The sequence below is a fragment of the Xyrauchen texanus genome, chromosome 4 (assembly GCF_025860055.1).
Source record: "Xyrauchen texanus isolate HMW12.3.18 chromosome 4, RBS_HiC_50CHRs, whole genome shotgun sequence".
NCBI lineage: Eukaryota > Metazoa > Chordata > Actinopteri > Cypriniformes > Catostomidae > Xyrauchen > Xyrauchen texanus.
Genome location: NC_068279.1, coordinates 19,560,050 through 19,585,912, shown reverse-complemented (window position 1 = coordinate 19,585,912; position 25,863 = coordinate 19,560,050). Strand labels below are relative to the sequence as shown.

The 25,863-nt window shown below is 38.2% G+C and overlaps 1 protein-coding gene across 1 annotated transcript in view; it reads left to right on the top strand.

Moving 5' to 3' along the window:
* The window catches only part of LOC127638703 (probable voltage-dependent N-type calcium channel subunit alpha-1B), a 165,665-nt gene that overhangs the window by 94,412 nt on the left and 45,390 nt on the right, over window positions 1-25,863 (top strand). Inside the window, exons 9-22 of the mRNA XM_052120348.1 lie at window positions 1,888-1,971; window positions 2,054-2,137; window positions 4,277-4,495; window positions 5,416-5,528; window positions 5,762-5,874; window positions 11,755-11,886; window positions 14,362-14,434; window positions 14,511-14,628; window positions 14,715-14,782; window positions 15,681-15,787; window positions 16,954-17,016; window positions 23,793-24,587; window positions 25,308-25,492; window positions 25,729-25,849. Coding sequence (XP_051976308.1) covers window positions 1,888-1,971; window positions 2,054-2,137; window positions 4,277-4,495; window positions 5,416-5,528; window positions 5,762-5,874; window positions 11,755-11,886; window positions 14,362-14,434; window positions 14,511-14,628; window positions 14,715-14,782; window positions 15,681-15,787; window positions 16,954-17,016; window positions 23,793-24,587; window positions 25,308-25,492; window positions 25,729-25,849 — 2,275 coding nt within the window. The remainder of the gene's footprint in view (window positions 1-1,887; window positions 1,972-2,053; window positions 2,138-4,276; window positions 4,496-5,415; window positions 5,529-5,761; window positions 5,875-11,754; window positions 11,887-14,361; window positions 14,435-14,510; window positions 14,629-14,714; window positions 14,783-15,680; window positions 15,788-16,953; window positions 17,017-23,792; window positions 24,588-25,307; window positions 25,493-25,728; window positions 25,850-25,863) is intronic.

Below are 25,863 nucleotides of genomic sequence, written 5' to 3'. Positions count from 1 at the left end.
ACGTGGTTACTGTAGATTGAGTAACATTAGCTAATCGCAGCATACAAGAGACGAGGTAATGATCTGAGATGTCATCGCTCTGTGGCAGAATTTCTATAGTAGTAATATCAACTTCATTTGACAGAATTAAATCTAGCATATGGTAGGGGTGTGCCGGTTTCAGAATTGGTGATGACGGTTATGACTTGAGTCAAATGTGACGGTTCATAACATAACCGTCACAACCGGGGGAGGGGCAGTGCGAAGGAAAACTTAGTTTGAATAAACGAGCAGACACTGATTAGCTACTTGCTCTATGTTTATTTAAAATGAACAGTTGGACAATTAGCAGTGAACACACAGAAGCTAAACAAATACTTAACATAAAAATAAAATTGCAATGAACGTGCTTTGTTTTAAATAAATCACACACAGTAAACAAATCCTTTAAAAAAATAGGCTAATTAAATTCTATAAGAGCTGCATAAAAATTAATGACTAGGCCTAAATTACTAAATAAAGAATAAATGATAAAATCTACCTTTATCAAAGAAAAAAACAAAGAACGACTGTTGTAATAATAACTTAATTAAACTAACTAAATTCAGGAAACCAAAAAGTGCAATGACATTTTAAAGTCCTAATCTTTTTCGACTTCCAAGTTCCGTGACAGAAACACCAACATGTTCACTTCGCGGGGTGGTTAATCTTCAGATGGTTACGGAGATTGGTGGTGTTGGCATTTGTAACAAATACCGTCTTTCCGCATATTCTGCACACAGGCTCATCAAGATTTTCTGGTTTTTCCGTTGCCATCTGGTTTAAACCCGAAATGTGCCCATATAGGCGATGTAACATTATTTTTCGCAACGAGATCCATCTGTTTTACCTTTCTTCACGAAGTTCTCACATGTAAAGTGACGGCTACTGCAGCAGGCAGCGCGTCCGCTCCCATGCACCACGCGATCACGCGCTGTGCGTATGCGCACCAAAAATAGCCTAATGAAAAATCATTCATCATATCATAGTCATAATAATTATAATGCCGATATTATTTCAGAATAGAAATATTATAGGCACTTTATTAGGGATGTATATAACAAAACAGGCGGACAGTGTAGGCCTATTTAATTGCTCTAGAAAGTAATGTGCCGCGCCGCCTCAGTGGTCCGTTGGATTGCGCGTTTAAAAGTTAAAGTTAAACTGTTGTTTTTAATTAGTATTTAAACATTCTCTATGATTATTTTTTTTTTTTGTAAAAAAAATATTTTAATTACACGGTTTTGGCGGTTATGGAGTTCTAATGACGGTTTTCAACTATAACCGTCGGTCTCACGGTTATATAATAACCGTCACACCCCTAGCATATGGTTATGGCAATGAGTTGATCCTGTCACCATTTTTGCTACAGACATGAATGACATTTCAAATCATGTGTCTTGCTGTGTGCTGACTTTTGTCTGGTGGATGATACAATGTAAAAATTACTTTGTACTTGAAGGAGAGACCTAAGCCATATCTAGGAACCAGAATATTAGAGACATGGAGTGGGTACTTTTGATTTAGGCCAGTATGCAACCACCTAGATCATCTTAGTAATGCCCTAGTAACCACCCACAAACCTAACAGAAATGCATGGCAAATGTATAACAACCTCTAAAAAAACCTTGGCAACCAAATCATAATGATATAGCAACCACCCACAACAAAATAGTGGTGAGTTTTGCACATGCAAGTATCACTCACATTTTCTTCAGGATATGTAAAAATATAGTTTGCATTTGCATAACCTCATGTCAGGCAAAAGAGTTTCAGGCTCTCATATCTGACAGATGTTTAGATTCTAGATCAGGCAGAAGGAATAACTTGACTGAAGACGTGAGTAGTAAAATGTGATCTTTATCTCAGAGGAAGTAATGCTTGCTGAGGAAGATAAGAATGCAGAAGAGAAGGAGGATGGTTCCTGGTACAAGAGGAAATGCAACAACCCAGGTAATCAATCAGAGATAAAAGATTTCATTATTATGGTTTTCAACGCTGTTATTATAATGTACTTTCCTTCCAACATGTTTAGTACTGAAGAGAGCAAAGAAGAGCAAAAATGACCTCATCAACGCAGAGGAGGGGGAAGACCACTTCACTGATATCTTGTCCGTCGGTAAGAATCATACCCAGCACCTGTGGCCTTTAAACTCCCAGTGGACAATTCATAAGTACTTAATTTGATAATAAAGTGCACTGCATTCATGTATGGACTCATGTCTACTTCTAATAGAAACAATGTACAGTACAATGGATCAGCAATTTTGAGTGAGATAATAATTAAGTAAAGGTTTTGAGTGGTGTAAATGCCCAGCTGTGTGTTGTGGAAATCTGCCGCCAGATCTCTCAGAAATGACCTTTAATTGGTCAGTGAAAGCTTGTACTGCATTATTCCACCTTAAATATGAATGAAGCCTTGCATTATCTTCATTATTTCACCCCAGAGCTGAAGTACTGCCATGCCAAAAAAAATAGTTAAAAGTTAATAGCTTCACTACTTTTAGTTAGTCACTGTACTCCCAAACATTCCATCATCATAATTTTGCACGTGTGCATGCAAGTGTATTTAGTGTGGCTTTTTGGGTTTGGATTGTTTTCATTGTGGGAGAACAGAGAGATATGACAGAAAGAAGGTATAAGGCCCATAAGAAGAAATGAGAGAGTCGAAAAATAGATAGATGACATAGGTGGTGTCGGACGGTTTATGAAGCTTCACTGAAGGCAAATGTCCACATTAAAATAGCCAGCAAAAGGTTTATCCCTCATCTCTCTGGGGCGAGTAACAAGATGCTAATGGAATGATTTTTCACCTCTCCTTTTGTACACAGTAATATTACATTTGTGTTTAATGTGAGATACTGAGAGTTCTATTAAGTGATTAATGTTAGAGTCACAGAGGGGAGACAATTCTCATACCCATATATGCATTGTGTCTCTATTTACGACACAATTTGTATCAGATAAAAGAAAAGATAAACAATCCTACAAGAATGATGTAAAAATGTGACATCACATTTTGTATTTACTCTTTAATTAGTGGCCAAGAGAAGAATAGGCACTCCTAGATCTGCATGCATAATATTATACTATTATTAGGCAGAACAACACAAACATGCGTTACGTTCTTGTGTTCAAAACACTTGAAGGAGTGCAAATGTGAACTAAGGGATCTCAAGATGTATTAAACTATATTTAACTTGAAACAGTGAACTAAACATTTTATGTTTATGATGCAACGCACCCGAGACGCTACACAAGCATGTCTGACACAGGTGTACATTGACGGGTCCTTAAACAAGCCCTCATAATAAATCTCCAACTGATTGACAAATTCACTTGTGAAATGGATTGCTGTGAACTGTATGATCGACTTATGATCAATAATATGGTAGTAAACAATACATTGTATTCTAAAGCTGCTTTTTGTATTGTCTTATAAATGATTAACTCTTCTGCTAGAAAGAATATAGAATATATATATATATATATATATATATATATATATATATATATATATATATATATATATATATATATATGATAACTATGTATAATTATATATTGATATAAATGTATAATCTTTATTTATTGAGTTATTGTTATATGAGGGGCTTTCTCAGCAAATATTTGTATATGCGATTAATCTCAATTAATTAATCAGGACACCATGTAATTAATTTGATAAAAAACTTTAATCGATTGACAGTCCAAAAATACATTGTACATCTTATGCATGTTCATTATAATGTATGGATATAAAACAATCCTCTTAATTATATCCGTATTTCTAATTTTGTGAACTATATAGTGATAAATTATTGATCTGTGTTGATGTGATCTAGTGTTATTATAGGTGTGCATATTCTCTATTTTTCCTATTGTTTATTTGCATATTTGTGTAATTTGTAAAAAACTACAAATCTTGCCTGTGACATATTTACAAATGATTTGTATTAGAACACTTACTGTAGAAAAATAAGCTATTCTTAAAAAAGCTATTTGTTGTTTGCTGTTTGTAGCTAAACTAGATGGTTTATCTCTTGGACACTGGTGAAGGGGTAACCTGAAAATGTTTTGTCACCTTTTTTGCACTCTTTGGCCTCTTAATAATATTTTTTTTTTGATTCCATGGATATAGAGTGTTAGCACTTGTGCAAAACCTCTTCTGTTCAATTGCTCTCCTCTCCTCACCTCTATTGGACACCCTCTATAAGCTGTTGTGAGTATCCGTCTTTGTCTTGTACTCTCTCTGCAGCTCCCCATGGCTCTCCATTCACTCGTATGAGTGTGAAGAGTAGCAAGAATGAGAGCTCATCATACTTTCACAGAAAAGAGAAGAGGTTACGGTTCTTCATCCGTCGCATGGTGAAGGCCCAGAGCTTCTACTGGACTGTTCTGTGTATAGTGGGACTGAACACACTGTGTGTGGCTATAGTCCATTATAATCAGCCTGACTGGCTCACATATGCACTGTGTAAGTGAATTGAATCTTTAAAATGTTTTTCTAAAGATGTTTTTTATGTTTTGATCCACATTAGTGGTGTTATCAACTACATGTGGTTGTGTTAGGGATGTACAGTAGTTCCCACAGTTTCTAGTTCACACAGTAACGCCTACTTGTCTAGGGCTGATGTGGCATGTTTCCAACAACAAGCAATTTGTTCAACCTCTAAACTGCCGTGCAGCGAGACACCTTGTCAGAAGATATTTGATGTGCAATGTACAGTTATGTGGTGTGGGATTTTAAACTGATGATATTTCTCAGAGGGTGGGGCTACCCAGTATGACTGTGCAGAAATAGATTAGTGCCATTATACTCTGATGACAAAAGACCATTGCCCAAACTTTTTCATAAACCTTTACCTACATACATGCCAACTAGGCTAATGACCATCTGTCATGTAGCTAGTGCTCTTATTCAAAGCCATATAGACTACAATTATTATAGGGACAGCTCCCCAAGTAGCTATCTGAGGTTAAGTGCATTAATGAAGGGCAATATGAGATGGAGTTTATGGATCACCCATCATAAGGTTTAAATTTGCAATCTTTTGGTAACCTGCCCAGATTTTTAACTACAAGGCCACACCACTCCTACTTAGCATCATTGCACTCATTATTTTTAAACCTATTGTGAAAGAAACAAAGTATGAGCAAAGCAAAAACTCATTTTCTTTTAAATTATTTTGTATTGTTTCAAGTAGAAATTCTTAAAACAACAACAAAATGCTTTTAAAATTTTGTAGGATAATGGGAATAAGAAGTTTATATTTCCTACTCCACTGTCAAATTGTTTTTCTTTTTTTACTTGTGTTAATCATGAATCAAACAAAGTTTATAATTGCATTAATGAATTGAAGACTAACACCAATAAAAAATGCTTTGTGTGTACAGATTTGGCAGAGTTTGTGTTCCTTGGACTGTTTCTAATAGAGATGAGTCTGAAGATGTATGGCCTTGGGCCCAGGACCTACTTTCACTCCTCATTTAACTGCTTCGACTTTGGGGTGAGTAACATCCCATCAGATACAAATGATACACAGGACAAGAACATTTTCCATTAGGAATTAATGCCCGGGAGACTGCCTTTTCAGAAGCAAAGACAATCCTTTTTTCCAGGAGTAATTGAGTGCTGACAAAGCCCTGCTGTTACAGATCGCCAAAAACAACAGAAGACCTTTGGGAATTTTGACAAATAATTTTTATTTTCATATTTGTGTTCTGTCTTTGCTATGTTTAGGTTATTGTGGGAAGCATTTTTGAGGTGATTTGGGCAGCAGTAAAACCAGGAGCCTCTTTTGGCATCAGTGTTTTGCGAGCACTACGTTTGCTGAGGATATTCAAAGTTACAAAGTAAGTGAACAAAAATGTCCCTTCATCTAGGCTGCCCTCAGCATGTACAGGGTCCAAAATGTACACTTGCCAAGCCCTAAATGTGTGTATAAAGGACTTGGCGAGTAATTTTATAAGGAACTGTGACATAAATATTAGAACTAATTATACTTTAAAAGCGATATTCACTGAGATTCAAATCATGAAGTCTACTTAAGACAATGTATGTTTTGACTTGCACTTCCACCTTAAACCTCGGTAGAAAATGTATCATCATACAGTAAGTTCAGATAGGATGACAATTTTTTTTATGCCATCAAAACAAATAAATTAGGAACAAAATCACAGTATAAAATAAAAAACAATTGTCTAAATTATTCCATTGTCATAGGGTTAAAATATTTTGGTAACACTTTACAAGGTTTCATTTGTTAACATTGTAAAAGCTGAAGTGTATAATTTCTGCATCACTAGCTCCAACAAATGGAATTGCAAAAATAATTTTAAATAAGCTTTCTGAATATGCCCCCTGTCAGCAATTGGTCAAAGAAAGAAATAGCCCCACCCCCAACTCACGCAATTGGTCAAGTCAGTGTCAATATGTTTGTATACAGAAGAAAGGTCGCTTAAAACAAACTTCCGTTGCGCCACAGAGACAAAGTGCTTACAGTTTTTGATAAAATTAACCAATGAATGGCTTACTTATAGTTGGCTCTGCATATTAAGGTTGGATAGGAGAAAGTATTTTAACACAGAAAAAGCTACATACTTCAGCTTAAACAACACTAGTTAACAACTACCAATGAACAGTTATTTCATTACTATAGTATACAATACTAATTATTTATTAATCATTTTTTAAGATTAACACTTTTTATTGATTCTAAAACATGAAACAGAAAAACAAAACATATATGCACAAAATCAACTTTTAACCCCCATTATTCCCCCTCCCAATCCCCAACCCCACCCTGACCCCCAACAAACATCCCTGTGGTCAAAGCCAAATTACACAAACAAACAAAAACAGAAAACAAAACCAAATATATATATATATATATATATATATATATATATATATATATATATATATATATATATATATAATCACACATTTCAACTATAAATCCCTCTCCACTGCCCCTCCCCAAGAGCCTTCCAAAAAGTTCAGATAGCTGCCCCACTTCATATTAAACACCCCAGGTTGCCTAGTCTTCTAACAGACATCTCCTCAAATGCCGCCACCTTGCCCATCTCCGTGCACCACTCCAGAAATAAGGTGAACCAGCAAACTTCCATAACCTCAGAATGATGGAAAATGGTCTGCACTTATATAGCACCTACTTATATAGGTATTCAAAGCACTTTACTCTGCGTCTCATTCACCCATTCACACCCATATTCACACACCAATGACGGCATATCTGTCATGCAAGGCGCTAACCTGCCATTGGGAGCAACTTGGGGTTCAGTGTCTTTCCCAAGGACACTTTGGCATGTGGAGTCGTGTGGGCCAGGAATCGAACCACCCGCCCCACCCCCTGAGCCACAGCCGCCCCATGATCTGTCTACCGATCACTGGCTTGGACCCAATTTCTTATATAGTTTTCCCCTATACTAATGACCGCCCTATCTGTGTCCAATAGAATCTATGTAAAATCTTGAATTGCATAAGGGTCCATCCCCCATACACTGAATTAGCAGGGAGTAATACACTCATGCCTCATGGCCTATTCCAAAAGCAGTAATCACCACTTTGAGTAACTGCTGCTTTAGGGATGTGTATCCTACTCCCAAAAATAGTACAAAGCAGGTGGCGCAGCTGTAAATACCTAAATAATTTAGACCTGGGAATCCATATAGGTCTCGTATAGGTCACCAAGCATTTTAACCTCCCTCGCAATCCACTGTGTCCAGCAGAAAGGGGACTTATTAGTACATAACTTTGGGTTCAGTCATATGCTTGAAGCAATATTTCAATAAATGTCTGAAGTAAACACGCTGGACACTTTTGCCCATACCATGTGCAAATGCGTGATAACAGGGAGTTCACTTCTCCAGTTAGTTTGATAGAAAGGCATTGCAATGGCGAAAGAGGGGCAACAACTTCCTGTTCAATACAAAACCAGGGAGGGGCTCTCTCAGGTGGAAGCGACCAATGTAATTTACCGAAATATAATAATCTGGGACATTTACCATTCCAAATGATGGACTTCGCTATGATATCAAATTGCTTGAAATAAGAGAGGATGACATCTATCAGGAAAGTTTGTAATAGGTAGATAAAATAAATTTTAAAAATATTAACCTTCCTAATCTTAGATATCCACATCGCTCGAAAACCTTTTTATTAATGGGTCAAAATTAACTCTAACTTAATCACACAAATTTGTAGAAAAATGTGTAGAAAAAAAATAGAATACTTAGTGCCCCATTTGGGCCACTGGAAGGAGCCTGGCTGGAAAGCCGTTACGGGTAGTATGCTGTCAGAGACAAAGCTTCGGATTTAGACCAATTAACTCTGTATCATGAGAACTTAGAAAAGGAATTAATAATTCTGTGGAGGCAAGGCATAGATCTAGTATGGTCAGAGACGAATAATAAAATATCATCTGCGTATAGAAAAAGCTTATGCGCCACACCTCCCACCACCACCCCTGGAAAATCATCTCTCCTTTCTCATCGTGGCTGCTAATGGTTCATGTGCAAAACAGAACAATAATGGGGAAAGAGGGCAGCCCTGCCTGAGTAAAATAATCAGAAATGTATCCAATCGTTTGCCCCGCTGCTATTGGGTGTCTATATAGTAACTTAATCCAACCAATAAAAGTATTTGCGAACCCGAATATTTCCAAAATCTTAAAAAGTAATCCCATTCAACATATCAAACGCCTTTTCAGCATCAAGTGAGATGTCAGTGACCGGAGACTGATCATTTGCAACTGAACACATGATATTGATGAAACGCTTAATGTTATCAGAAGAGCTACAGCCCCAAATAAACACCACCTGATCTATATGTATAAGAGATGTCGAAACTTTACTTCATCAGCTAGCCACCATTTTTGACAATATTTGAATGTCTAGCTGGATCAGGGAAAATGAACAGTAACTCTTATACGCACTTAATTACCTCCCCAAGCCCCAAGTTTATCTCAGAATCAAGAGAATTATTTTGCTCAGCCATCAGTTTAGGTTCTAATGGTTCCACAAAGTTTCTAATATCCTCATCAGTAAACAAAAACATGGAACTATAGCGATCAAGATAGAATTCTTTAAAAGTATTATTAATATCAATGGCTGTGGTAAATATTTCACCACCAGCAGATTTCACTGAGGGAATGGTAGAAAAAAACTCTCTCTGTTTTATACATCTAGCCAGAAGTTTTCCTACCTTGTCCCCCGACTCAAAGTATGACTTTCTTGCTCTGAATAGCCAAAACTCCACCTTCTGCGACAAAATAGTATTATATCTGTATTTCAATCTGGTCAATTCTCTGAGGCCATTAGACGACATTTGATGCTTCAGCCCTGCCTCGGCACAGTGCCTCCCACGCTACGCCCACAGAGGATACTGAGGACCAGTTGGTCACCATATAAACATTGATTTAAGCCTTAAACATTTGTTGGAATTCAGGATTTTGCAAAAAGGATACATTAAGTGTCAACTATATGATTTTGTTTTCTCCATATGTGGCAACACCTCTAAACACACCAGAGACTAAATCTGAGACTAAAATGTTTCCAATAGAGAAATCAACAACATATTAGCCAAAAAAGACTTGAATATCTGCTAAAACAATAATGACTCTTCCAAATGTATCTTTAATCTGTTTGAGACATTTGAATTGTAGATGTTTACTTATCAGTGTAATGACTCCCCTGCTCTTACTTGAGCCAACACTAAAGAAAACATGTCCACCCCATGTCTTCCCATATTTTTCAGCTTCCTGCGGGGGAATATTCATTTCTTAAGGAAACACTCTATCATATTTCTTACGCTTAAGAAGCAAAATAACCTTCCTTCTTTTTATGGGGTGCCCCAACCCATTCACATTCCACGTGGAGAGAGACAATGCACTCCATATTAACATTTGACATTTTGACATATAAGAAAAAAAAGATTGTGTGTAAAAACAAAATTATAAGGACCACATTCCAACATTAATGCAACAATCAAACCCCAAACTTCCCCCAGAACCAGAAAAAAGACAAATGTGTCTATTAACCATGCATGACAGCGCCAACTGGCATCCATCCCTCTAAACTCAAACAGTCCATATACAGTACACCTACGAGAGCCCCCGTGACCGCTTTGCCATCGGATTGCTCAAGTCTGGTGTTTCTATACAAATTTTGTGAGATAGAATTACACAACAAAAGATCATCTATAAAACAAACTCCAGCCAATAGGCGGAATAAAGACTGTGTAGATTCATCCACAAAACTGTCCCAAAGGTGTGTTACACCACAAAACAAACTCTAATCGCTACGAGGAACCAGCACAAAAAGAAAAAAAAAAAGGTGCTCTGATTCCACTCGGCTGCAACATGAGTACCACAAGATAACTTACTCCATTAGCTTTATGAAGCACATCACTTGCTATGGGCATGTGAATGTTTTACAGACATCTTTAGCATCTGTTCTCAATTTGGCCGGTAATATCAGTGCAAAAGCAAACTTCCGTTGATTTAAAAGTTTCTTGCATTCATTGAATCGATCACATTCCTCTCTTGTCGAATTTGCAAAGTCTTTGAAAAAGAAAATGCTCTGGTTTTTCCAAGAAAGCCTTCTTTTACACCTCGCCTCATGTAACACAATATATTTATCGGATGATCTCAGAAATTTTGCAAGAATTGATCGGGGCCTGCCTCCCTCCGCAGCTCACTGATAAGGAACCCTGTGAGGTCACTCGATTTCCAGCTCATGGCCTGTTATGTCAAGCAGATTCGGAAAGAGCCCACCCAGGAATTTCACCATATCTTGACCCTCTTTGGCCTTTAAATATGAACTTTATTCTGCCGGCCATGGTTATCCATCCTCCAACTTCTCCCAGACATGCTCCAAATTCACCCCAGTCGCCAGAGGACCAGCAGACAATTCCCTCTCTGATGACTCCAGACAATCTCTCAACATCCCCCTCTCCTGTAACCACCTCAGAGAATTCCGTCTCCATGGCAGTGATCGTTCGACATATCACAGCAAGATCCTTGAAGTCAGCAACGACCTTCGTCAACATTGCCAACATGTTCAACATCTCACGTCGCATTTCCCTCATCTCTCCGACCAAATTGACTCCCTGGCTCGGGGCCTGCTCGGGGGTGTCAGCTTGAGCACATAAGTGTCTTTTAATGTTCTCTGACATATTGTATCGAATATCACCAATTTATGTCATTAAAAGAGCTTGCTGTTCCCACATAAGATCCTCACATGGCGTCACATGACTCTTCAACATTTATTAATCTTGGTTAATGTTGATTTCAACATATTCACAAATTTTGTAAATCAAAAGTTGTACTTTTTAACATTAGTTAATGCACTATGAACTAACATGAACTACAAGAAACAATTGTATTTTTATTAGCTTAAAATTAACAACAATTATTAAATGCAGTATAAAAATATAGTTCATTGTTTGTTCCAGATACTTAATGCGTTTACTCATTTTAATGAAATAACCTTATTGTGAAGTGTTACCAATATTTCTTAGTAAAAATAATGCAAAATACAGTTTCATGGCCGGTATGAAATATTTATGTTTGGTAATTTTTCTCAGTTCATCCACCACTAGCCAATGTGGCAAAAAGGTTAACTTTGAACCCTGTATATATGTATCATATGTCCTGATAATTGAGGTATATTCCTTTCCCTAAATTAAGCTATAATGGAATACTTTGGCAGGTATTGGAACTCCTTGCGAAATTTGGTGGTGTCTCTGCTCAACTCAATGAAGTCCATCATCAGTCTCCTGTTCCTGCTCTTCCTCTTCATCGTTGTGTTTGCTCTCCTGGGAATGCAGCTCTTCGGAGGACAGTAAGTACCACTGGGGATTTACACTCGCATCTAATTTCGGTCCTTTACTCTTCAGAGCACTTGGGTGGTATACTTTTGACTTGCATTGTATAAAGTGATATATAAAAAATCACCCCTTGACATGGGATTAAAAGTCCCTATCATATACGTTCCTTGCTGCATTAGTGACCGTGACTCTTCCAAGCCCTGCCATTTCATTTACCACTCAGCCTCATTTTAACAAACATGACTGAGCAGATCTAGTAATAAAGTTTTCATTTCTCTGTTCCATGAATTATTGATTGTATGCTACAACAGAGGAATTGCCTCTGTGCAGGCTTCCCAATAAGTAAATATCAGCTTAGAAGCACAAACATGCTGTCATGTGATCTACTGTAATGAGAAGTGTGCTGGATAAACAAATATGAAAATGTTATTGAAACATAACAGAGCAATGGGAAGATGTTCATCATTGATATCATTGAAGTCTTTCCAGCTCTGTGTTTAGTAAAATTAGAACTTGCTTTGTGCCTTTCTGGCACTCGGTTTCAATTCCATAGTGCATTAATATTTAAGACTGTAGATGGACATGATAAACTCCCTGTCTGATCCATGAAGTTATTTTCTGGGTTGGATAAAAGAGACAGTGATATAGAGTGTGAAGCACCTCAGAGAACAGTGCAAGTGGAAACAATGAGACCAGATAACACATTCTCGCATTTGATGGAAGTGCTCAGAACCTTGAATGTTTGTTATATAGGCAGGTGTAACCATAATTGATATAGACAGTAACAAGTGTTTTAACCAGCATCAAGTAATTAGTCTTAAGCAGGGGTAGAAAGAGTTCTGAAAAATCATACTCAAATTAAAGTACTGCTACTTCCCAAAAAATTTAGTGAGAGAAGATGTATATTAAAATACCTGTCCTAAAAACGACTTAAGAGTAAAAAAGTAGCTCCTTTAAAAGTACTCGTGAGTATTGAGCAGGCCCAGATGGTATGCACGTGTGCCATTATATGTTGGTGCACCGTTATTTGTCACGGGCAATGCGTGCGTGCAATCTCCAGCGGGCGATTTCCGCACTATTGAGGGTGTTGATCTCTCTTGAGCCCCCACCCCCCCTTATGGGTGGCCCCTTATAATAAACACTGTATGCTGTAATTTTAAAATGTAGCATACATACTGAAATTCACATTCCCTTGTATGGCTGTTTGTTAGAAAATGAAAAATATAGGTATCCTCCAACAGTTTTGAAGATTCCGCCCGCTGACTCGTGTAGTCGACTGCGAAGCAGTCTTCTAGACGAGAGATGAATCGCGGTCTTGAAGGAAGAAAATTCTAAGGAATGGTGTTTGCGCACATGCTTTTGTAGCGGACAGATTTGTGCCTAAAAAGGCAGGGATCAAACACCATAGCCAATATTAGAATACTGGCATTATTGAAGAGAGGTTTCAACTAGGTTGCATGGAAGGACACCCTCATATGCCAAGTGGAGTCGTTAGGGAAATATAGTATACTCTAGCAACATTTAAATTGTTTTTAATGTTTCTAATGTTATTGTAATAATGTTTTGCAAAATAAATAAATAAATAATAATAGGGCTTGAGTATTTAAAGGAAGCATTTTTTTGTTGTTCAACAGAATAACGAAAACAAGCTCTTGATTGTGAGATGATTCTTCTCCTGTTTTAAGCATTTCTGTTTACTAGTTGTCTCTAGTAATAAGGACCCCTGCAGAGCCCTGATAGTTTGGAGTATGAATTAGACTGGAGCTACATACATATATAAATTCTTAATGAGTATTTTTGTCTTATTTTCTGGTACAAACATATGAACAGCCTTAATATTTTATGTAATTCTGCCTTTTCAAGTACTTTTCTTTCTTGTTTTAAGTCTTGTTTTAGGAGAATTCCAAAAACATTTGGTTGGGTTTATGCAAAATATTTGCCAGTGGGGTAAGAAAAATAAACCTGTTTTCCCTTTGAATAAAGTTTTTTAAATAGTTTAAATATTTAAATAAATAGTTTTTTTCTTTATATAAGCATTCATGTTAGAATTCTTTGTTTTAGATTTCTCTAAAAATATGACAAAATCTTTTGTTTTTTAGCTTCTTATGTAAATGTGTCTTGTTTTAAAAATGTTTAGATATTCTTTTTTTACTAGAAAACAAGACACAAATACTAATAAGTATGATTTTTTTGTGTGTTAGCACCCTTTTTGTTTGGTTAACTCGTATCACATAATCTCATGATCTAAAATGCCTCTTAAACAGACTGTGCATAAACATCTTAAATACTTGCCGAGGCAAGTATTTAGACTGTTTTTTAATCTAATTGTCAGTGTGTTTGCATTGTTTACTAGCAAACAGATTTAAAGAAAAAAGATGCTGGAAATAGAGCAAAGCTGGCTCTGTTCTATCTAGTACTGAACATTGTATCATTTACATGATACTCATCCAAAAAATATGATTCACAGCTCACCACGATCTCTCTCCTAGATTCAATTTCGAAGATGAGACCCCGACTACCAACTTTGACACGTTCCCAGCTGCTATTCTTACAGTGTTTCAGGTAATAACCATCTGGCAGTATAAAAGACAATCATTTGATATTTGTAGTGTCTGCATGATGTGTTTTATCTTGTCAGATTCTGACTGGAGAGGACTGGAATGCTGTGATGTATCATGGAATCAAGTCCCAGGGAGGAGTGCACAGAGGAATGTTCTGCTCTGTGTACTTCATTGTGCTCACGCTGTTTGGAAACTGTATCCTTTTTGGGCAACTGACTGAAAGTGTCTTGATTCACAGTTTTATAGATGACCTCTGGATTCCTTAAAATACATTTGATAAGACACTCTCCTCAATGTCTTTTTGGCCATCGCTGTTGATAACCTTGCCAATGCACAAGAACTCACCAAGGTTGGTTGAACATTTTTAGATCCTGCATATGGGCAATTTTATAAACATGACATATATCCACATCCTCTTGCACCGTGTCACACTGTATTATGGTTATTCTTGTTATGCACTACCCCTTGAACTCCATAGTTGTTATACAACATGCTTTTGTTGAAATTTAAACAGGTATTTAAATATAAGGATATAACTGACTTTCAGAAATATTCTCCAAATTATAGGATACAAATGATGTGCTTAAATTAGCCATTACTCTGTGGGGGATTAAGAGTTTGCTTACATGAGGGTGAAGTTAATTTAAGTTTTTAAAGTTTTTTTTGACAGATTTTTGAAAATAATCACACTACCGAAATTGGCAGTTTTTCATAGCACACAGTGACAAAAATGGCAACATCTGCTCAAATAAAAGTAGTAAAACTATGTAAAATTCACCCTCCTATTCACTTAATTGTTATATTTTTATAAAATAACATTGAATTATAGGATTTTCAACATTTATATACAATATATATTATTGGGGCATGATACAATATATTATAAATGTATTGTAGAAATGACTCACTAGCCATTTGTAACTGCACATGCACCACATGAGTCTTCCTCCACATATGTTGTGTATTGTGAATTAAGGCGGAAGTGAACCTATCTTCACACACTGACAGCTTTTATTGATTTCTTGAGACTCTGTAAGGTTTTTTTTTTATCTGCTTGATGTTTGCCCTGGTCAGTAACTCAAGGTAATGAAGCTTTCAATCCATCGTGGGATTTACAGCCCTACATGAAAACGGTACCAACAATATGAGGCCATAAGGCCCCCTGGGACATCACCACATTGATTTGATAATGGTAGAGGTGCTTGCTATTGGATGCAAATGTATCTTTCTCTATCTTACTATCTCAGGATGAGGAGGAACAGGAGGAGGCCATCAGTAAGAAATTGGCTCTACAGAAAGCCAAGGAGGTAAAGGAGGTCAGCCCCATGTCGGCTACCAACATTTCCATCACAGCGTAAGTCCATAACCCTCCATAACACCTGTTAATAACTACTTCCTGTTCTCTCTCTCATGTACTTTTTATGTTTCTCCCCTTCAAGAACTGAATTTCAGTTTGTCTACTGTGTGTGTGTGTTTCTGGGTGTTGGTTGTTTTATTAATTTATTTCTGTTATAACATTTATTTGTTCATTAGTAAGTCTCTGTAAATGTTCTCTGTATCACTGGTCCTACACCCACATCCACCAGTTGGTTGTTTTTACTATGCAATGGTATGCATGCTTGATTTACTCTGTGGAAATAGCTGATGATCTTCACTCTTACTGAATGTGGCTGGCAAATCAATCTATGTTTAATTAGGCTGGATCAGATTTATGTGTCATTCAAGATATTTACATTTACATTTACATTTATACATTTGGCAGACGCTTTTATCCAAAGCGACTTACAGTGCACTTATTACAGGGACAATCCCCCTGGAGCAGATAGGGTTAAGGGCCTTGCTCAAGGGCCCAACAGTGGGATCTTGGTGGTGCTGGGGCTTAAACCCCCGACCTTCTGGTCAGTAACCCTGAGCCTCAACCACTGAGCCACCACTGCCCCCTGATATCAGCAACTAATTAGCAGCACAAGCGGTAATTTACTTATTTGGCACAAATGTATATTTTTTTTTTACTTTGGTTGTTTACCGTTGAACTTAAGTTGTTTATTTATGTCTAAAGTGAAGATACATTGATAACAGGCTATTACCAAGGATGTAAACATTTTTAAATGTGGTCAGGGGAACCCAATGTTAAAGTTTAAGAATGTATTGTAGTTTTTATTTATGAAAGACAAATGCATCTGCTGGTATTATTGAGTTCCAGTTCTTGAACACATAATTGAAAAATTCTATTCATTATGTTATATAATAGAGTAATGAAATCATAATTTAAAAAACATTTTATTAAGATTTTTCCTATATTATGCACGCTGAGGTCAAACTTTTTTCCCCAATACTGTAATGTCTTCATTATCTGTTTAGTTTTTTATTTTGTTTAAAAGTCACACTATTGTTGATGTGTACATCCCATAGAGTTGGGCGGAGTCAGAGTAATTGATGGCAGTAGTCTCTGCCACTGACTCCTCCCCCACCAAACTATTATCTTTACCCTCTCGTGGTTTTTGTTTTTGGCATATGCAGTTTTTTAAGGCCAAAACCTGGTGCTCTTTCATGCAGCTCCTCCAACTCCAGCTCTCATTCACCGTGAGTTAATTTACTCTGTTACAATCTCTTCTCCCACTCTGTCCCAGTACATTGCTCTTGCATCACACCAGGCATCTGAACTAGTCTCGTTGACCAGAGTGCTTATGTAGTTCACAGTTAAACACAACTCAGGCTGTCTCACTTGGATCATAGAGAATAATAGGTAAGATGATGAAGAATAAGATGAAAGAAGGGTGACACTTAAAAATAACTTTCAAACTTTCATTAATTATATTTATTGACAAAGTGGTGTTCAAAAGTCCTCTATCTATCTATCTATCTATCTATCTATCTATCTATCTATCTATCTATCTATCTATCTATCTATCTATCTATCTATCTATCTATCTATCTATCTATCTGTATTAGCATTTTGTATTGTTCAATACAAATTATGAAAATAATAAAACTATTATTGTGTGCTTCAATGGAAGCAAGGAAATCTGACCTTTTGTACAAATGTGTTAATGGTCACAAATTGGGTAACGTTTGATGTATGACTTAGAAATAGTGCAGAATCTTAAATATTTCTTCTTCATTGTACAACATACTGTATAGATACAATTATTAAAACAAGACCAGTGTTGGGTACGTTACTCTAAAAAGTAATTAATGATTAACTACTAAGTACATTTTCTACAGTGTAATTACATTACTGTACTAATTACTCTGTCTGAAAATAATTGATTTACTTATTACTAATTACTTTCTAAAACCATTATTAACCTCGACCAGATGAAAAATTCAAAGATAGACATAAAACCGTTCTCTGAATTCTTGCAAATAAATAATGTAAAATCAAATCAATTATTAATGAAATGGCCAAAGAATTTAAGGGGGCAGCGTAAATTTAGAAAACAAATATTTTAACATTAGACGTTAAATTTCGATTTGAAATTCACTCTTGTTTTATATAGAATTGTTCTATAGTATATACAGTATTTAACACAATTGCATCAGAATGTAATTAAATGACTGAAAATTAATAGTAATCAATTAATTACTGTAATTATTTACTAATGCATTACACCCAACACTGCACAAGACAGGCCCCTGCGAGAGCATACACACACATACTCGCACATAAAAGCAAGCAGAAATTCAGTTCTAGGCTTTGAATTAAATCCAGTGATAGAATTAAGACTACAGAATTTGAAGTCACATTCAAAGTTTTTGAGTGCAGGTGACTTTTGTCTGGGTAGATGCTTCAATTAGAGAAATTAAATGAAATAACAATAGAATGAAAACGAGGCTGTGAGGGATTGATGTTCAAACAGTCTGCCTCCCTCGCCCACCCCCCCCCACCCCACCTATAAATAACTCACCCTCATGTTGTTCCAAACCTGTATGATTTTCTTCTGTGGAACACTAAAGGAGAAATGTAGAAGAGTATCTAAGCAACTGTCTTCTATACAATGATTGTGGATGAAGACAAGGAGCTTTCAAGCTCCAAAAAGATCAAGGAGCACCAAAAAAGTATTGCAAAAGCAATCCATAAAATTATTTAGTGAGAAACAGAAAGTTTAAGACATTACTCACTGAAAATCTTCAACCACGGTCACCATTCATTTTATTGGTATGGAGAAGACCTAGATTACCTAGATGTGTTTTTAGTCCACCAGAATTATTTTGGAAAGGTGTATTTTCAATATTTTGTTGACTGAACAATCCACACAGACAGTACGTCTATCCCTCATAGCCCCAAACCCCCCTATCTTTTCAGAGGCTAAAAGTTAAGAGTAGTATAATTGGCATTTGTTTTCAAGTTATTGAATTAGTTTATTTTACATAGCAAAGATGTAATTACTCCATTTGTGCAGTATTGAACATTTGAAAGGTTTTAGAGATTTGCAGTGCAATACCAACAACTGGATGAGTCTGCTTTCATTTCTGTTTTCTCCACTGTATTGTACATTTCTGTTTTTTTCTTACATTTTTGTCACCATTCCTCTGTCTGTCTTTACACACATCTTTGTTCCTTAATGATTTTCTTTCTAATTTCAAATGTTTTTGTTCTAACTGGTTTTCTGTGGCAGTGTGGGGACTCTTAGTCTGTCTGTGTGTATCTGTGTATTTCACTGTGTGCTATATGTGTTTTAGGAGTTATGTCTGCTCCCCTGCACACCACTACCTGAGGTAATAGTTCTATATAGGGCATGACCAATGCTTTAGTATATGAATGGACATATTTTGATCATTTGTGAGACAAAAGACAAGTACTCATCCATAACACCTCATAGTTTTTGACAGTGACTGCTGTATTGTGGACATTCCAGAATCTTCTCCCTTATTCATTTTTCACATGCAGTTTATGTATTCCCATGGTTAACCTGCGATTTTATATGAACCCTCTGCTCACCTGTGCAAATCATTCATCTATAATGTTTCACGCTATCCACTTTCAAGCTGTTGTAATTTAAAATGTTATGAATACCATACATACATGTATACATACTTACAATTCCCCTTCTGCCTAACAGATGTCACTAAAATAGTTGTCCTGAGAAATATCACCTGTGGTGGGCAGTCTGTGGCTATATCTGGTGGACGTTAGCAATATGACTTACAGCAGCTTATTACCTGTAGATAATGGGGTACTAACATGTTGAGAACATGTTTTTTATTTTTATATAAAAGCTTGTTAATTTACATGAGATTATAATGCCAACAGATTATTTTGGTAAGTATATTAAATGTTTCATAGTAAATGTGAAATGTGCTCTTACACACTGACGTAATACTCATGCAGGCAATGTAACTGAAATATCCCATTGCCCCTTATTTCCCCCACCATTTCCTCTTCTCTCTACAACAAATAAAGTGGCTGAAAGGCCAAAAGAAAAGAGAAAAGAAAGGGATAGTTAACCTGCAAATGAAAATTCTGTCATTATTTACTCACCCTTATGTTGTTCCAAACCTGACTTTCTTATGTTGCCATCTTTACAATACAGCTGCCATTTAATTGCCATTTTATTGAAGAGATTTGTTTATTATAACATATCCAATTGTGTTCAAGTCATATGGGTTTGGAATCACATAAGGATGAGTAAATGATGACACATTTTTAATTTTGGGTGAACTATTTCTTTAAGATCACTCTTTGAGGTTCTGTCATAGAGTTTGATGCAAAGAAACAGAACCATATTGTATACCTTGTCCACTAGAACTGCAATCTGACCACAGGAGTGTTTCACACTGCAAGGCCCTGTTAGAGCCTTAGCTGTAAATAGTGTATCAAAATCAGTGTAACTCTCTCTCTCTCTCAGACTCATAGTGTTCTCTTTCCCAACATCTGTCTACACATCGCTGCAGTTCACTCATCACGCCCGCTCCATGGAACACAGCCTACCTGTTAGAGGTGTGCTCAGAATAAAGTGATGAGGAAAAAAGAGAAGACAGAGTAAAGCAGAGACGTTTTACTTTTCCTCAACTGAACCATTGCTTTACACTGAGAACTGTCTTGATTCATGTACACTTCATGCTAAATTAATAAGAAATAAGGCATAGCATGACATTACCCAGAAGAACATTTAATATTTCATTTCTAAGTAGGATGGGAGAAATATAAGAGATTTAGGTTCTCTCTTAATGGAGGCCAGTAGCGGATCCTGGCATAGGCATTATAGGCAGCCACCTAGGGCGGCAACACACTCTGGGCCAGCACAAAAGGGTACCTGCCCAGGTATGGCCACACAGAGCTCGCAAGATTGCGATGTGAGAAAGGATCACCTCAGTGGTCTTGAGAAAATTAGTATCAACCATGTGATTGCTGGGCTGATATGACAAAGTCATATAGGAGGGGAGGGTTACATTTTAAATTAGGGATTAAGTGTAATAGTACAGAGTAGCAGCAATCTGTAAGAATTCTGCCATATGCTTTATTTATTGACTCTTTAATTTAGTTGTGCAATTTTGTCACGAACCCCGCTCCTCTGCCCCATCCCCGCTTCGTCGCACACACACACTCCCTCGACCTCACTCCCTCGCTCCGCCCCTCAAGCTTTTCACGCTCTTTTTGCTCGCTCGAGCCCTCACGCCCACTTTGCTCCTACTCGCTCACATGCTCGTAGGCAATCTCCCTTCCTCGAGTCCCTCACACGTTTCCAATCCCCCAGAACATTATGACCACCTGCACTCGCGTCATCTGCACTCCTGCACATTAGTTTCACCTGCACTCGTCTCATCACCTGTCATGGTTTACACCTGCACTCGCCCCTATATATATCACTACCCTTTCGTCTCACGGTTGTTGGTTATTGTATTTAGTTTCCCGTGTCTTTGCCCCCGCTAGTCTCGTCTAGTTTTGATTCCCTCTTAGCTTGCCAGCTCCTCGTTCCCCTAGTACCCCTGACTACTCCCTTTGTAAGTTTACCCGCCTCTCGATCCTGTTTACCCCGGCTTTCACCCTCGCTCCCCTCGACTACTCTCCCGGATTAGCCCACTTTACTCTCTTTGATTCCCCGGCTTTTGACCCTACGCTACCCTGACCATTCTCCCTCTGGATTTTTCGTGCTGTACTTTTGTTTGCCTGAAAATAAACGCAGTTTTGATATACATTGTGACTGTCTCATCTTGTGTGTGTGTGTGCGGGTTACAGAATAACCAACCATACCGTAGACAGTCACAATGTATCACGCGGAGGATTCGCGCAGCTCACTAGAGCGGAGATACACGTCACATTCAGCGCGAGGAGCTACTGTTTGGACACTTGACCAAGCGCTCGCGGCCCAGGGGCAGCATATGTGCTATGTCTGATTCATTTCACCCTGTTTCACCTGTGTCTGCCCCTGAGCCCGTTGATGCTCTCCATGCATCCGCGAGCGCCGTATGCTCTCCATCCCCGGAGAGGTTTTATGGCTCTTCTGACGCTAACCAAGGGTTTTTCATGCAAGGCAGCGGTTGTGTAACTCATAACCCCGCCCTTGACATTATGGAGCCAGCAGCCCGACTCTTGGTTTTGGGTCAGGGGAGTCAACCCTTGGAGGCTTATGTGGTTGATTTTTGTGCCCTGGCCAACCAGGTGAATTTTGATGAGGTGGCTCTGAAAGACATTTTTCAATTTGGACTGAATGAGCCAGCCTCATCATTCATGCCTGGTGGTCGCTGCTCTCTCAACCTGGCTCAGTTTATTGACCTCGCCCTACTGTGCGCTGGTTCCTCGTTTACTGTGGGGGAGGCAGACACTGAACCAGCGCTCCATACCACGGTCCCCGTCTTGAAGCCTACCACGGCCCCCGTCTTGAAGCCTACCACGGCCCCCGTCTTGAAGCCTTACACGGCCCCCGTCCCGAAGCCTTACACGGCCCCAGTCCCGAGGCCTGTCACGGCCCCAGTCTCGAAGCCTGTCACGGCCCTCGTCCCGAAGCCTGTCACGGCCCTCGTCCCGAAGCCTGTCACGGCCCCAGTCCCGAAGCCTGACACGGCCCCAGTCCCGAAGCCTGACACGGCCCCAGTCCCGAGGCCTGTCACAGCCCCAGTCCCGAAGCCTGTCACGGCCCCAGTCTCGAAGCCTGTCACGGCCAGCGAGTCAACGCCCATGCCTGCCACGGCCAACGAGCCAGCGCCCATGCCCGCCACGGCCAACGAGCCAGCGCCCATGCCCGCCACGGCCAACGAGCCATATATATATATATATATATATATATATATATATATATATATATATATATATATATATATATATATTATTATTATTATTATTATTTTTTTTTTTACTACATTTCTATATTAATCTTATTTATATTTAAAGGTATATTTCACCCAAAAATGAAAATTCTCTCAACATTTACTCACCCTCATGTCATTCCAGATGTGTATGAGTTTATTTCTTTTGCAGAATACAAATGAAGATTTTTAGAAGAATTTCTCAGCTCTATTGGTCCATACAATGCAAGTGAATGGTGGCCAGAACTTTAAAGCTCCAAAAATCACAACCGTAACGTTCTCAAGAAAATAAAGCCAGATGGATTCACAACAGTTACACATATTGATTTGTTCTTACCTTCATTCTAATGTTAATTAATCTCAGATTGAGCTATAATACACATCAGTTTTGTTACTCTTATATAAACAAGACAGTGACTTAGATATTCAATTTCTAATAATAATTTGGGACTACTGTATATAAAAGCCTATTCCATGCTTTGAATGCTTTGGAATTTTTCTGTACATGTAGTTTCGGTTGATTCTAAATATTATTGTAAATTTAGAAAAATGTAAGTGCTAAATTATTAATGAATTATGATTTCTGAGGTTCAATTAATTCTTGGGATAGTCCCACCCTTCTTTTTCTCAAGGTATATCCTGTGTCACTCAAAAATACACTATGGAAGTAAAACGGGTTGCAAACTGCAATTCATGTTGACTTTAAACTTCACTAGTCAAACCATCATCCACAAACACTTGCAGGATGAGCAAAACATGTCCTTGCCTGATCTTTGTTATTTCACATCCATAAAGACCCTCATTCAATACAAATCCACCCTCATTATGGCATGAACTGTATTGCAGCTATTTGACGTGAAGTACTACTATTATTTGCTAAATTTATGAAATTTTATGTTAAAGAATTCAGATCTGATCACACTTCTGCTGACATTAAAGTGGGTCTTGACATGGTTGCAGACTACTTTCAACATCGTGCCTAACTGTGTTGCATTTAAAGGGATAGTTCACTTAAAAATGAAAATTCAGAAGTCATAATTTACTCACCCTCATGTTATTTAAACTCTATCTAATGCTGACAGGTATGTTTCCATGAATCTTCTCTTCTTTAGTATAGAGCAGCAGCGCTCCCTGAAGATGATGTCTGTGTGGGAGCAGCGCACCTCCCAGATCCGCAAGCACATGCAGGCCAGCAGCGAGGCGTTGTACCAAGAGGAGCTCAATGCTCGCCTGACCTCCAACCTTCACCTTTGCCCTGACATCAAGACCCACTTGGACCGACCTCTGGTGGTGGAACCTCACTGCGATGGCCCCATCAGCTCCAAAAGAGGCTGGGACAAGCCACAGGAACTGCAAAGGGAGGTTGGCACAGTGGATGAAAGACATCCCCCTGTGATGGAACCCTCACAGTCCCACCCACCACACAAGCACCACCATCACAGGGAGCGGCCTTCCAATGAGACCAATGAGAACAAGGACACAGGCCACAGCAAAGAGGGCAGACATCACGTTCATCACAGCAGTAGTAAAGAGCATGATGGGACATGGTGTAAGGAGGGTAAGAGTGACAGGAGCCAGAGCCGAGAGGGGGGGTGCAGACATAACCACCAGAGGTCGGTGGATGAGGGAGGGGGTGAGAGAGAACATCGGCATCATCATTCCCACAGACACAACAGGGAGGGCAACGGAGTGGTCAGTGCTGGGGGGAAGAGTGAAAGGAGGTCCAGGCATAAGGAGGGCTCACATTCAGGAACAAGGGAAGGGGTGAGGTGCTCCAGAGGGGAGAATGGAGGTAACAGAGGGAGGAGACGGCACAGGCCACACACCAGTAAAGCTCAGTCCACGCTAGAGGGAGAGGAACAACTAGGGAATGGAGAGAATGAGGAGGGCAAGTCACACAGCCACAGGTAAAATTTCTTACTAAAAAGTATTTTTTGAAAAAAGGTTAAATTTTTGTAAATGCATTAAGCATCATTAACAAAAAAATACATTTTTCTTTTTACAACATTTGTTAATCTTTGTTAATGTTAGTTAATAAAAACACTATTGTTAGTAGATGTTTATTCATAGTGCTTTAAACGATGTTATCAAATGCAACTTTTGATTTAATTTTGTATTGTTAGTTAACTAATTTTGTTAACTAATGTTAACAAATGGAACCTTATAATGAAATGTTACCAAAGTCTTAAATTAAGTTTCTTGTGTAAAATGCATGTCTTACATTGCACTTGTTTACAAAATAACACTCTGCAGGATCTAATGAGACTAATTATATTTGTTTTCTTTAATTATTCCCTCTGATTATGAAAGTAGCTTGCAGGCATAGAAGCTGTTCACATAGTATGATTCTTGCATTCAAAAACATCTCAATGTAGTGCTTGGCAGAATGCAACTGAACAAAGGGGTTTTAATATGTTGAATCTTTTAAAAATTGAACCTTTTTTAACTTGATACAGCATCTTAAAAACACAGAGTTTTTGACTCAAGACACTGAAAAAATATTGAGACATGTCAATCAAAGGAATGTGTTCTAGTATGTGTTCTATTTCTCTCCATTTTCAAAAGGATGGATATTGGTATATGTAATGTGGCTCAAACTTTAACCTGCTTCTGAATCACTGCTTCAGGCACATGGACATGGGAGGAGATTCACTGGCTGTCAACCCTCATCAGCCTCCGGTCAGGAACAGATGGTGTCTTGAGAAACCAGAAGACTCTGACAACAAGAGGAATGTCGGTCAGACTGGAGGAATGAACACACACATTCCTGTGACCATCACATCTCCTCCAGGAGAGACAACCCTCATACCCAGTCAGTATTTCTCAAACAGCCTTTTCAGCCCACAATTATTCGTTTGCAACTCATTTTATGCTCACATACTGAGTTGCATTTGTGTGCTTTTCAAGGGAATGAAAGGGATAGTTCGTTCAACCATGAAAATTCAGTTGTTGTTTACTCACCCTCAATTTGTTCCAAACCTCCATGACTTACTTTCTTCCAAGGAACATATATATTGGTTTACACTTGACATATTTGTGTCTCTTCAGTGAACAGTATAGACAGTGAGACAATGCCCATGACTGAGAAGAATCTGGAGGATCTGAACCAGAGCAGCCCTCGTCCCATCCTACCTTTCAGCTCAATGTTCATCTTCAGCCCAACCAATCCGTGAGTGTGTGTGT